Source organism: Phyllobates terribilis, unplaced genomic scaffold (assembly GCF_046119375.1).
Source record: "Phyllobates terribilis strain yellow unplaced genomic scaffold, ASM4611937v1 Scaffold_4__5_contigs__length_816908805, whole genome shotgun sequence".
NCBI classification, from domain to species: domain Eukaryota; kingdom Metazoa; phylum Chordata; class Amphibia; order Anura; family Dendrobatidae; genus Phyllobates; species Phyllobates terribilis.
In genome coordinates, this window is record NW_027362764.1 from 619,576,962 (window position 1) to 619,590,955 (window position 13,994).

The 13,994-nt window shown below is 38.7% G+C and overlaps 1 protein-coding gene across 2 annotated transcripts in view; it reads left to right on the top strand.

The window, feature by feature from the left end:
• Positions 1 to 13,994, top strand: part of RP1 (RP1 axonemal microtubule associated) — a 1,013,486-nt gene that overhangs the window by 873,982 nt on the left and 125,510 nt on the right. For both annotated transcript variants that reach the window (XM_073679301.1, XM_073679302.1), the window contains exons 49-51: positions 5,045 to 5,243; positions 7,862 to 7,921; positions 10,518 to 10,690. In XM_073679301.1, coding sequence (XP_073535402.1) covers positions 5,045 to 5,243; positions 7,862 to 7,921; positions 10,518 to 10,690 — 432 coding nt within the window. The remainder of the gene's footprint in view (positions 1 to 5,044; positions 5,244 to 7,861; positions 7,922 to 10,517; positions 10,691 to 13,994) is intronic.

Below are 13,994 nucleotides of genomic sequence, written 5' to 3' on the forward strand. Positions count from 1 at the left end.
GTTGTAATGCAGTTTTACAATTTTGCAGATTTCTGATGTTTCTTTTGTAAATTTTGCTCACTTCTCCCATCCTAACAAAAAAAAGACATTTCAAAAATGAAGTTGATGTAAAGTAGACATGTGTTATATATTAACTATTTTGTGCTGTATTACTATCTATTTTACGGGCATACAATTTAAAAGTTTAAAATTTGCCATTTTTTAATTTTTCATAAAATTTTCGAGTTTTATAAATAAAGACAAATCATATTGACCTAAGTTTACTACTGACATAAAATACATTTTGTCTTGAAAATTCAATCTCAGAACTACTGTGACATGTAGAAGCATTCCTGCTCTCATTTTTAAGAGGACATTTTGAGAATAAAATAATATATACTTAATTGCTTGTTTTATTTATAACATCTCCACTTTTCATTTATCAACATTTTTTATAACTTTTTTTTCCACTAAGCCAAAATTTATGACTTGTACATCAAAATGTGAATGTATTTGAAAAATAAAAAAAAAACACCGAAAATAGTGTCACGTCTTATTAAGTGGCCACTCCTTTCTTCATTAAAGCCGTTACATTTTATTTAAATTCCGTTCAGTAAATTGTGAGAATAATGTAATATCTGCACTGCCTTCTTTTCATGTCTTTCATCTCCTTTCCAGGGAACTTAATTGCCTTTTTGAATGTTATCTACATAAACCAGACCTTGATAATGGAAAATGTGTCCCTCTGGGGGGCATACAGTATTTTAAAGAGCCACCAGTCTAAGTTGTAAAATCGAAATTCAATATGATGGTCCCAAAAGTTACTCAATGAAATGCCCTATATTTCCTCATTATGTCTATATCTTTGTGTTGCATAGATGTAATTAAAAAATGTTAAAGCGGAAGTCCATTTTTTTAAATTTCTCTGCATCACTACACAGGGCATTGCATGGTGACTATTAAAATTAAAGGGCAGCATGAAAATGTAAGATCCTGCAAACAAAGATCTCCTTGGAGCCATTTTAAGCTCCAGATAATAGATGAAGATCTGCTCTATTAAAACAGAATTCCTACAGCATCTTAAAGTTTTTTAAATTGGGCTTACAATCCTAGACATCCTCTTTAAAGTTAATCTTCAGGAGTACCATTGAGAAAAAATCTACTGTAGATCTGACCATCTTCAAGCCCCTCGTTTTCTAGGTTAATGTTGACGTTTTTTTTTTAATGAGCAGAACATATCAAATTTACTAGTGATAGAGATACATTCATTAAATGTAGTAAATGAAAAATGGAAAAATGATACTATGTATGTGTCTAATTCTTCTATAAAACTTGAATCTTTCTAGTTCTTGATGTTATCTTTGATTCTACCCTATATTTAGATACAATACACCTAGTGACGATGGTACCATAGCAACTGCAGTCTCGGAGGGAAATATTAGCAAAACTTGATCTTTGCTTTTCTAGTTTATTGCTTCTCATTATTTCTATAAATGCTAAAAGTGTTTGTTTCTCTTCTAATCATTAAGAGGCTTTTAGTCTTTTAAGTAATCTTAAATCATATTTTCATAGTCAAGATAAAAATCAAAAGTATAATTGATGTCTTAAAGAAGTGAAATCGTGTTAGCGAAACTGGAAAATCTCCCTATGCACAGTGATCAATCCAAAGTGTCTAAAGCTCGTTGTGATCGTCATCTCAATGCAGATCTATGGACATAAATTTGTGCATTGTCTTAGGACTGAGTTTACAAATTGCAGCACATGTACCCCATGCCCTGTCTGTAGGAGGTGAAGGCACTGTACACCACTATGTATGATCAAAATCTAATTTATTAGAGTTAGGGGTACTGTATGTGTCTTTAAAGAAAATTTGCAGAAAAAGAATTACATAAATATCCCATTAATCTTTTTTATTTTATTTTTTTCATACTGCAAATAAAACTACAAAATATACAGTACAGACCAAAAGTTTGGACACACCTTCTCATTTAAAGATTTTTCTGTATTTTCATGACTATGAAAATTGTACATTCACACTGAAGGCATCAAAACTATGAATTAACACATGTGGAATATACTTACCAAAAAAGTGTGAAACAACTGAAAATATGTCTTATATTCTAGGTTCTTCAAAGTAGCCACCTTTTGCTTTGATGACTGCTTTGCACACTCTTGGCATTCTCTTGATGAGCTTCAAGAGGTAGTCACCGGAAATGGTTTTCACTTCACAGGTGTGCCCTGTCAGGTTTAATAAGTGGGATTTCTTGCCTTATAAATGGGGTTGGGACCATCAGTGCAGTTGCAAAAAACATCAAGCGCTACAAAGAAATGAGGACCACCCCAGGAAAAGAAGACCAAGAGTCACCTCTGCTTCTGAGGATAAGTTTATCCGAGTCACCAGCCTCAGAAATCGCAGTTTAACAGCAGCTCAGATTAGAGACCAGGTCAATGCCACATAGAGTTCTAGCAGCAGACTCATTTCTACAACAACTGTTAAGAGGAGACTTTGTGCAGCAGGCCTTCATGGTAAAATAGCTGCTAGGAAACCACTGCTAAGGACAGGCTACAAGCAGAAGAGACTTGTTTGGGCTAAAGAACACAAGGAATGGACATTAGACCAGTGAAAATCTGTGCTTTGGTCTGATGAGTCCAAATTTGAGATCTTTGGTTCCAACCACCGTGTCTTTGTGTGACGCAGAAAAGGTGAACGGATGGACTCTACATGCCTGGTTCCCACCGTGAAGCATGGAGGAGGAGGTGTGATGGTGTGGGGGTGCTTTGCTGGTGACACTGTTGGGGATTTATTCAAAATTGAAGGCATACTGTACCAGCATGGTTACCACAGCATCTTGCAGCGGCATGCTATTCCATCCAGTTTGCGTTTAGTTGGACCTTCATTTATTTTTCGACAGGACAATGACCCCAAACACACCTCCAGGCTGTGTAAGGGCTATTTGACCAAGAAGGAGAGTGATGGGGTGCTACGCCAGATGACCTGGCCTCCACAGTCACCAGACCTGAACCCAATCGAGATGGTTTGGGGTGAGCTGGACCGCAGAGTGAAGGCAAAAGGGCCAACAAGTGCTAAGCATCTCTGGGAACTCCTTCAAGATTGTTGGAAGACCATTTCCGGTGACTACCTCTTGAAGCTCGTCAAGAGAATGCCAAGAGTGTGCAAAGCAGTCATCAAAGCAAAAGGTGGCTACTTTGAAGAACCTAGAATATAAGACATATTTTCAGTTGTTTCACACTTTTTTGTTAAGTATATAATTCCACATGTGTGAATTCATAGATTTGATGCCTTCAGTGTGAATGTACAATTTTCATAGTCATGAAAATACAGAAAAATCTTTAAATGAGAAGGTGTGTTCAAACTTTTGGTCTGTACTGTATATATAAAAAATATATTATTTATCTGTCCCAGGAGATTAATAATTGTCTCTTTTATTCTTCTCAAGCGTTTGTCTTGGTATTAGACAACTGGTTGCAGGAGAAAACTCCCCTTCTACTATATATTTATGTAGCGCCAACATATTCCGCAGCACTTTACAATTCAGACAATTTACAGACAATATAGTCACTGTCCCCATTGGGGCACACAATCTAGATTCCCTATCAGTATGTCTTTGCAGAGTGGGAGGAAACCGGAGAACCTGGGGGAAACCCACACAAACACGGGGAGAACATACAAACTCCTTGCAGATGTTGTCCTTAGTGGGATTTGAACCCAGGAACCCAGTGCTGTGAGGCTGCAGTGCTAACCACTGAGCCAACGTGCCCACTACTTTTTGATTGAGGACCTATCCTTAGGATAGGTCATCGCTGTCTGATCAGTCAGTGTCCAGAAGACGGCCAGCTCTGCAAGTAAGTGCTTCCAGCAGGCGGCCGCTGCTGACACCGATAACAGCTGATCAGCGGGGTCCGGATAGGTCATCAATACAAAAGTAGTGGACAACCTCTTTAACTTATTTAACAGGTCAAGGTATGAGGAGAGGTCGCTTACTTACACTCTTAAAAGCAGTTACTATGGAACTATATTTCTATGCTTTAAATGAAAGCATTGTCATTTATTAACAAAGTATTTTTAAAGGAAATCTGTTAGAAGGTTTTTCTTATGTAATCTGAGAGCAGCATGAGGTAAGGGCTGAGATACTGATTTCAGAGATGTGTCACTTATTAGGCTGTGTGATGTAGTTTCAATACCATCAGAGTTTTATTAGGAGGAGATTATCACTGCTGGACCAGATGCCTATGTGCCTCTAGGTCCAACCCTGCCCCAGCATTGATTATCAGCTCACTCTCAATATACAATGTACATAGAAATATGTGGTGTGGACGGGGTTAGCTTTCTGAGCACAGCTACAAGTTACAGCAGAGAAAACTCTGATTGTGTCACAACTGCAGCACCCAGTAAACAAAGTGATACAGCACTGGAATCAGGGTCTCTTTCCCTACATTATGCTGCTTTCAGATAAAATAGCAAAAACCTGCTGACAAATTCTATTTAAAGGTTTTGCCCCTGATGGTCATTGAGATAATATGCATTTTACATGCCGTATTGTATAATCTATTGCACCACTATTTTGTATTTCACTATTACAATAAAAGCTGTATTTATATATTTTTTAATGTTTTGTCCCTTGCACGCCATTCAATAAACTGTCACTAATGGTTCTTAATTCAAATTCTCCTTCATGTTAGACCATGGGTTTGCACTGCATATATATTTATATACTGTAATTCAATTATATTCCATGTATTATATTAAAATATATATAGTATATATATTTTTCAGCATTGTTTTCTACACCTGTCTAAAACTTTTGCACACTACTGTGTACACTATACACATTACCTATATATATATATATATATATATATATATATATATATATATACTATGAAAGGTATTAATGCCATTAAACTGTCATTTAATGTATACAGCTTTTGCATTTGCTAAATGAGAGGAGTAATAAACGAATTAGTAATCAAAGAGAAGACTGTTAAGTGTCCTACTACTCTGTGCAATTCATGAACATCATGTTCCCATGCTTTTATTGATTAGATGGTTGGATTTCAATTGGAAACTGTTGACATTGGTGTAATACACGAGCTGCTCATAGAGAAAGAACAGCAAACTAATTTACAGCTGGAGAAAGCTGTGGTGGAGGAAGGATCATTCATCAAGAACAAATACATCTTTATAGCCCAGCCGTGGAAGAAAGAAAAAAACAAAATGATGTCCATGACTCTACAAGTGACAGGTCAGAATAATGTGAAAAATAAGTGCTAAAAGGGAAAGTTTGTTTATTTTCTTTTAAAATATTAATGTTTTGGCTTTAAATTAAACAATTGTTTTGTTTTCTTTCATCCTTGTTTGAGGTGTCCATATCCTGAATTAAATTTAGCATGTTCCTTCTAACGTCTCAAAATGAGCAGACTTGTGTCCCACTAAGAGCTCAGCCAAATACACTGCTCAAAAAAATAAAGGGAACACTCAAATAACACATCCTAGATCTGAATGAATGAAATATTCTCATTGAATACTTTGTTCTGTACAAAGTTGAATGTGCTGACAACAAAATCACACAAAAATTATCAATGAAAATCAAATTTATTAACCAATGGAGGCTTGGATTTGGAGTCACCCCCAAAATTAAAGTGGAAAAACACACTACAGGCTGATCCAACTTTGATGTAATGTCCTTAAAACAAGTCAAAATGAGGCTCAGTATTGTGTGTGGCCTCCACGTGCCTGTATGACCTCCCTACAACGCCTGGGCATGCTCCTGATGAGGTTGCGGATGGTCTCCTGTGGGATCTCCTCCCAGACCTGGACTAAAGCATCCGCCAACTCCTGGACAGTCTGTGGTGCAATGTGACGTTGCTGGATGGAGCGAAACATGATGTCCCAGATGTGCTCAATTGGATTCAGGTCTGGGGAGGCCAGTCCATAGCTTCAATGCCTTCATCTTGCAGGAACTGCTGACAAGCTCCAGCCACATGAGGTCTGGCATTGTCCTGCATTAGGAGGAACCCAGGGCCAACCTCACCAGTATATGGACTCACAAAGGGTCTGAGGATCTCATCTCGGTACCTAATGGCAGTCAGGCTACCTCTGGCGAGCACATGGAGAGCTGTGTGGCCCTCCAAAGAAATGCCACCCCACACCATTACTGACCCACTGCCAAACCGGTCATGCTGAAGGATGTTGCAGGCAGCAGATCGCTCTCCACGGCGTCTCCAGACTCTGTCACGTCTGTCACATGTGCTCAGTCTGAACCTGCTTTCATCTGTGAAAAGCGCAGGGCACCAGTGGCGACTTTGCCAATCCTGGTGTTCTGTGGCAAATGCCAAGCGTTCTGCACAGCGTTGGGCTGTGAGCACAACCCCCATCTGTGTACGTCGGGCCCTCATACCACCCTCATGGAGTCGGTTTCTAACCGTTTGTGCAGACACATGCACATTTGTGGCCTGCTGGAGGTCATTTTGCAGGGCTCTGGCAGTGCTCCTCCTGTTCCTCCTTGCATAAAGATGGATGTAGCGGTCCTGCTGCTGGGTTGTTGCCCTCCTACGGCCGCCTCCATGTCTCCTGGTGTACTGGCCTGTCTCCTGGTAGCGCCTCCAGCCTCTGGACACTACGCTGACAGACACAGCAAACCTTCTTGCCACAGCTCGCATTGATGTGCCATCCTGGATGAGCTGCACTACCTGAGCAACTTCTGTGGGTTGTAGAGTCCGTCTCATGCTACCACGAGTGTGAAAGCACAACCAACATTCAAAAGTGACCAAAACATCAGCCAGAAAACATTGGTACTGAGATGTGGTCTGTGGTCCCCACCTGCAGAACCACTCCTTTATTGAGGGTGTCTTGATAATTGCCAATAATTTCCATCTATTGTCTATTCCACTTGCACAACAGCATGTGAAATTGATTGTCAATCAGTGTTGCTTCCTAAGTGGACAGTTTGAGTTCACAGAAGTTTGATTTACTTGGAGTTATATTCTGTTGTTTAAGTGTTCCCTTTATTTTTTGAGCAGTGTATATTACACTTTAATTAAAGTTAATTTCCACTATTTAGCTTTTAGGTCTAAAACTTTAATAATCCCGTCAAGAGGATATTTTCCTAAATATTAAGTATTTAGCACCTAATGACCTTAACACCCACTTGGACTTAGCAAAAGTTATCAGAAAGCTACTACTACAGGGAGAAGAAGTGCAGCCCCCAATGAAAACACCCACTTGGATTTAACTAAAGTTAACTCATTAGGTGCCAACTGCTTTGATTGTTAATATCTCTGCAGTGAAGTGGTGAAATGTGTGTATGCTTATCTACATAGTCATCTACATATGTATTGAAATGAAGTCATTAATTTGTAAGTTTGTGTATGTGTTATTTACTCACGAAAACAGAGATGAACATACATACATACCGTAAGATGAACATGACTGATCTTGACAAGTGATCATGAAACTTGGCAGATAACCTTAAATAATTGTATATTTTCAAATGGGAAGTTTACTCTCAGAAATTACATGTGACAAGTTTGGTAGACAGGACACATGGCAGAGATACTTTTTCACCCAGAGTTCACACTAAAATAAGATATGACAAAATCAGTTATCACAGTAAAATGCCAATTCCAGTTATTTCTCTGAATCTAATCTGCTGTTTGATGAAATTTTTCATTATATTGAATCTGTCTTAGCTGAAGGATTTTTATTTTGATATTGCATTGATAATCAATTTTTTGCACATTAATTACATATATTAATAACTTACAATGTATTGTTTTAGAATAGTTCTGAAATAGTGAGTAGATATATAATATTTTGTCAAATGTTTGTATATCTAAGTGTTGTGTTACTTTATTAATACAGAAACTAGGAATGACAGCAGCTCTGGCGCTCTTCTCAATGAGATTCAATCAATGACTTCAGGTAATAGACTTAGTATTATAGGATTTATTTGAAAATCACTTGATGTACAGCATGTTTACTATGATAACCTTCAGTAATCCAACTGGTACAACCCCTCCTACAGATTCCAATAATAGAAACATAGAAAGGTAGAGTTGGAGAGCCAAGCCCCTGCTCAATGCAGGATTCACTAAACCATCTCAGACAGATGTCTGTCCAGCCTGTGCTTGAAGACTTCCATTGAAGGAGAACTCACTACCTCTCGTGGCAGCCTGTTCCACTCATTGATCACCCTCACTGTCAAAAAGTTTTTTCTAATATCTAATCTGTGTCTCCTCCCATTCAGTTTCATCCCATTGCTTCTAGTCTTTCTTTGTACAATTGATAATAAAGCTGATCCCTCTACAGTGTGACAGCCCTTCAGATATTTGTAGACCGCTAATAAGTCTCCTCTTAGTTTTCTCTCTTGCAAGCTAAACATTTCCAGATCCTGTCACCTTGCCTCATAGGACATTGTTTGCAGTCCTCTCAATATTCTGGTAGCCCTTCTCTGAACTTCCTCTAGTTTCTTTATGTCTTTTTTAAAATGTGGTGCCCAGAACTGGACACAGTATTCCCGATAAGGTCTGACCAAAGAGGAGTATAATTACTTTATGTGATCTAGACTGTAAATTTATGGGAATTTAGTTTTAAATAAAAATTGGAAAATAGAGTCAAACTCTACTAATTGACCACAGCCGGCCCTGAGCAATAGTTTTTTTATGTTATTATTTATTTTGCTTTGCTTATATAGCGTTATCATATTCCGCAGCGCTATACAGACATCATCATCATTACTGTTCCCATCGGGGCTCACAATCTACATTCCCTATCAGTATGTCTTTGGAGTGTGGGAGGAAACCGGAGAACCCGGAGGAAACCCACGCAAACACGGGGAGAACATACAAACTGCTTGCAGAAGGGTGGAGAAAGATGGAAAACAAGCAGGTGTGAAGGTGCACTTAAAGAAGCACTCCTCCTCCCATCAAAGTTTTTATTCTCTTAATATGTTGCATTCATCATATTATATAGCACTATGTACTTACAATTCCTCATTTTGCCTTTCTATCCAGTTAATTATTCTCTTTTCTCTACTGTATATAGAAACAGGAAGTCTCTTTTCCTTGCAGAAATAATTTCCCTCTTCAACTACAGACCCAGCTGCTCCTCTCCTCCCCTCCCCCTGCCATAGACTTTTGCAGTGACTCATTACTTATACAAAGAAAATTGACTTCCTGTTTCTACATTTCTACATAGAGCTTAAAGGATTCAGCTAGGCAGTCTTTAATCACGAGATGTCATGGACTTAATGGAAAACCGAAGAGTTAACTGGGTATAAGGGCAAAATGAGCAATTGTAAGTACACAGCGCTATATAATATGATGATTGCAATATATCAAGAGGATAAAAACTTTGATGGGGAGGAGGAGTGCTTCTTTAATTGTTTGGCCACGCCATGACGCACAGAACGCCTGTACTTGATTTGAACAATCATTCCGTCATGAGTCCCTTTAATCACTAACTGACAGATTTCCCAACAGTTAATATCTGATTGCTTAGGTACAAGCAACAGAGAATATGTGATTAGCTTGTAAAGCCAAATGAAGCTGATACACATACTGTAATTACTAAAAGGTGTAGCTATTTATTTATTTTTTTAATTTAAGAGGTGACAAAAAAATCAGAAATATAAAAAAATGGCTTGTTTCGCCATTTTCTGAGACCCTCAGGGAATGTTTTTTTTTTTGCACGGCAAACAAAAGTTATTGATATCATTTTGGGATATATTTCATTTTTTCAGAGGGTACTGATACCTAAAAAATGCAAGTCTGAATATTTGAAATTGTTTTATTTTTTTAACATTTTCTTTTTCTTTTCTTTTTAAGTTCCCTTAGGGGACTGGAGTCTGGAATAGTTTGATCCCTTATTCAAAATTACATTCTGCTACAAATGTAGTCAAAATTATATTTGCCTATAATGGCCAGATATGGCAGGAAGGTTGCCTTCAGTAGGCTCCCATTTGCCATGAAAACCCAATGGCCCTCCTTGTTCATGCCATATAGGACGACTGGAGTTACTATCCGTGCGCCATTTTAATGCCTCTGTCAGTGATTAACAGCAGGATTTAAATGGTTAAACAGCAGTGATTGGAGATAGCTCTAGTCATAGCTGTGAGATGCAAATGCTGACTGTGTAACACAGCTGGCATCTGCTGGGCATGGTTCGGGCTCAGCTCCTGCGTCCGCACAATTCTTGGGAACTTAACATAGGATTATTACGTTTTATGTCAGTAAGGGATTAAGGGCTTAAATGGTTGTTTCAGCATTTCAGCTGCATTTATAAAAATATTTGTAGTAGTGATGTTATCCTCAGCTACACCACTATCTGCCTTGTTAGTGTTTGATAATACAGGTTACCCAGGTGTAGTTCTCACTACTAAGCAAAAATATACTTTACATTGTCCACAATAAAATGTTCCTTGGAATCTAAGAATTAGTACTCTCAGAAATGAGTATGGCTGAAGGTGTATTGTTTTACAGTAAATTTTATTACAATATCTTTTTTTTATTTAACGCAGATGGAGAATGGAACATTTATTTGTATATTTCCAGTAAAGAAGTCCAAATTTCAGAAACTCAACAGCACAATCTACAGTGGATTATTGTGTTCTATGGAGACAAAGGCAGGTCAAACCCACTCAGAATAGAAGAGCAAAACTTAGATCAGTGGAAGGACCGTCTCATCTGCAAGGTATGACATTCCATCATTTTAACTAAACAGATTATGGATTTTATTTCCTTAGTGTTTCCTAGTCTAGAAATATGATGTGGACACACCACATGGCTCTGATGAGCTTAATTGTATAGCACCAAAGGGCAGAAACGTAGCTAGGCCCTTTTTCACAAGGGGGGACTATTTTATTTAGGCCCCGTTTTCCAACCTGAATCTTTCATTGCCCCCAACCAACAACACCATCTGTTGCTTTGAAAGGATATGGGTGTAAATACTTTTATGCCCAAAAATGACAAAAGTATTCTCAGAGTGATACCTTTATGGGCTAACCAGAAAAAAAAAATGCAATCTTTCAGAGCACAGAGGCTCCTTCTTCAGGCAATATTACAAATTTACTGAGATCAAATTTAGGGTATCTGGAGACCGTCTGGTGGAGGTGTAAATACAAAAGACCAAATACAATAATTTAAAACAAAAAACAATGGGAGGGAAAAACCTAATGAGCCAGGGAACAACCATCGTGGGAATGATAAATAAGGAAAGATGAGAAGTGCTTAAAGAGATCACATCAATGAAGGAAAACTTGTACAACACTAAAGTTTTTATAAACGAAGATGATTTTACACTTACCGTGTATCAAGGTAAACCAAGCAAGAATGTTATAATTTTGAGTTCCATCCATCCCAATCTCGGCATTGCTTCAGAATCTGCTAAAAAAAACTCCTGAAACTGTAAAGTTTTATAATGAAACTAAATACGGAGTCGTAGATCAAATGGCACGCAAATACACCACAAGAACATGCACTCGGAGATGGCCTGTTCACTCATTTGAAAATACCCTCGACTTAGCAGGTATGCTTGGATAGTGTACAAGGAGACGACCTACGAAAACATTTAACGCAAGGCGTTTTTGCAAAAGCTCGTTATAGAGTTGGGTGGTCCTTACGTTAGATCTAGACGAAATCGTGGCGTGTCGGAAGTCCCAAATTCTTCTGATGGGATGCTGCAAACAAAAGTTTGCCAGATAAAACAAAAATGCAAAAAGAATAGATCAGTTGGAGTTGTATGACTTGCCGTAAATCCTTGTGTGGGCAATGTACCGCCGTAAATGAACGACAATGCCTGAACAGTGAAACAACTTAGACAAATGTTTAGTATGTCAATTCTTACGTACTTTTTAGTAAGAATTGTATTGTCTCTTTTGAATTTACATGTTTGTACTTACCGCATTTTATGTCAACTCACCTTCAAAAGTTTCTTGTTGTTTCTATGTGTGTACTTTCGAAATTCGAAACTTACAAAATAAGACAATTCTCAGTTTGAAATCAGATTGTTTCAAGCAAATACAATTGCATTTATCACAATGATTGCTTTTGTCAGCCAAGTTGCAATTCAAAAGTCAATTCAAAGCAAAAACTAACAATGTATTCCATCTTCTCTTATGTGTAGTTTAATTTTCAACATGCTGTGTATGCATTTGATCTTACAAAATTAATAATAAATGATTGTAAAACGTCTATTATTATTGTTTTACTTAGTTTACTTTTGTTATTTCCTGTAGAAAAATATGAAAATCAGAAAAAAACATTCCAAAGCAGTACTGTTGGATCTTACAATAAAAACACATGAGAAAAAATATAATTATTATTAAAAACCACAAATGAAACTCTAAAAATAAATGAAAACAAGCCAGGTAGTCCTAGGGGGGGTGACCAGTCCGGTAGTCCTAGTGCTAAAGAGAATACATGTGCTGAGGCACTTGTGAAATTGATTCTATGCCCAAAATATCCACGGTGTCTCGCAAGATAAACATGGCAAGTGGACAGAGCAGGAGACGGGCCAGCTATGCCAGATTTTCAAACAAACATGCTCTTTATTCAGTTGCACTACAACATCTAATTTCCATATCTATTTGCTTCATATATGTCCTAACTGCTGTTTCCTTTCATCTGTACCACCCTTTGACATATTTTACACAGTCTCTCTACCTCATTCCCTCTCTCCTGCCCTCTCCCATGTATAACACTGAGGCCTTATTGACTTTTCTCAATCACTCCAAACCATCCACTACCACCATGCAATGCACAAAAAGCTCACACAAATCATTGAACCACCTGCTCTTTCTCTTCTGTCTCCTCCTCCTAGTTGCTGGCGACATCTCCCCCAACCCTGGGCCCCCACACACTAGTATATATAACTCTCATCCTGCTGCACACAGAAGCCCTGCTAATCTTATAAACATTCACTGCTTGCCTTCTCCTGTCTCTTTTAACTGTGCTCTTTGGAACTCGCGCTCAGCCCGCAATAAACTCCTCTATATCGAAGATTTCTTTCTTTCAAATTCCCTTAACCTTCTGGTTCTCACTGTAACCTGGATTCAGCAGTCTGACACAACCGAAGAAGCTGCTCTCTCGTATGACAGCCTACAATTTTCACACACATCATTCACCTCATTTGGCCTCTCACAGCTTACTAACTCTCCTACACATGAACACAGGAATACTCTGGACCTGGTATTCTCACGACTCTGCTCGCTGGATGACTTTACTAACTCCCCTCTACCACTCTCTGACCACAATCTTGTTTCCTTCTCTGTCAAGAATTGTCTCCTCACCCGGGACACCCCCACTTACCATACACACAGAAATCTACGTGCCATTAATACCCAGCAACTTATGAACAATCTACAGTCATCTTTAGCCCTCATCCTCTCCCTCTCCTGTCCAGACTCAGCATTGTCACACTATAACAACACATTGCGGAGTGCCCTGGATGAAGCAGCACCTGCTACACGCAGAATGACCCGGCATAGACTGCAGCCCTGGCACACGCCGCAAACACGTTTTCTCCAGTGCTGCTCAAGGTGTGCTGAGCGTCTGTGGAGAAAATCACTTTCAGCAGAAGACTTCATCCACTATAAGTTCATGCCCAAAACTTTTGACTCTGCACTCCATCTAGCTAAACAAGTCTACTTTACCACTCTCATCACAACTCTAGCCAATAATCCTAAACGACTCTTTGAAACCTTCCACTTCCTCCTGAGCCCTAAAGTACAGACCCACATCACCAAACTAAGTGCTGATGATCTGGCCACTTATTTCCTACAAAAAATCAATCATATCAATCAGTCATATCCGTCAAGACATTCTTGCACAATCCCCTCAGAGTCTTGATCACCTTCACTCCCGCACCTCAAGTTCACTTTCCATCTTCAAGCCAGTCACAGAAGAAGAAGTGACCAGACTCCTCACTTCTTCTCGTCCTACAACCTGCAACAGTGAGCCTATTCCCTCACATCTCCTCAGTCCCTTTCCTCAGCTGT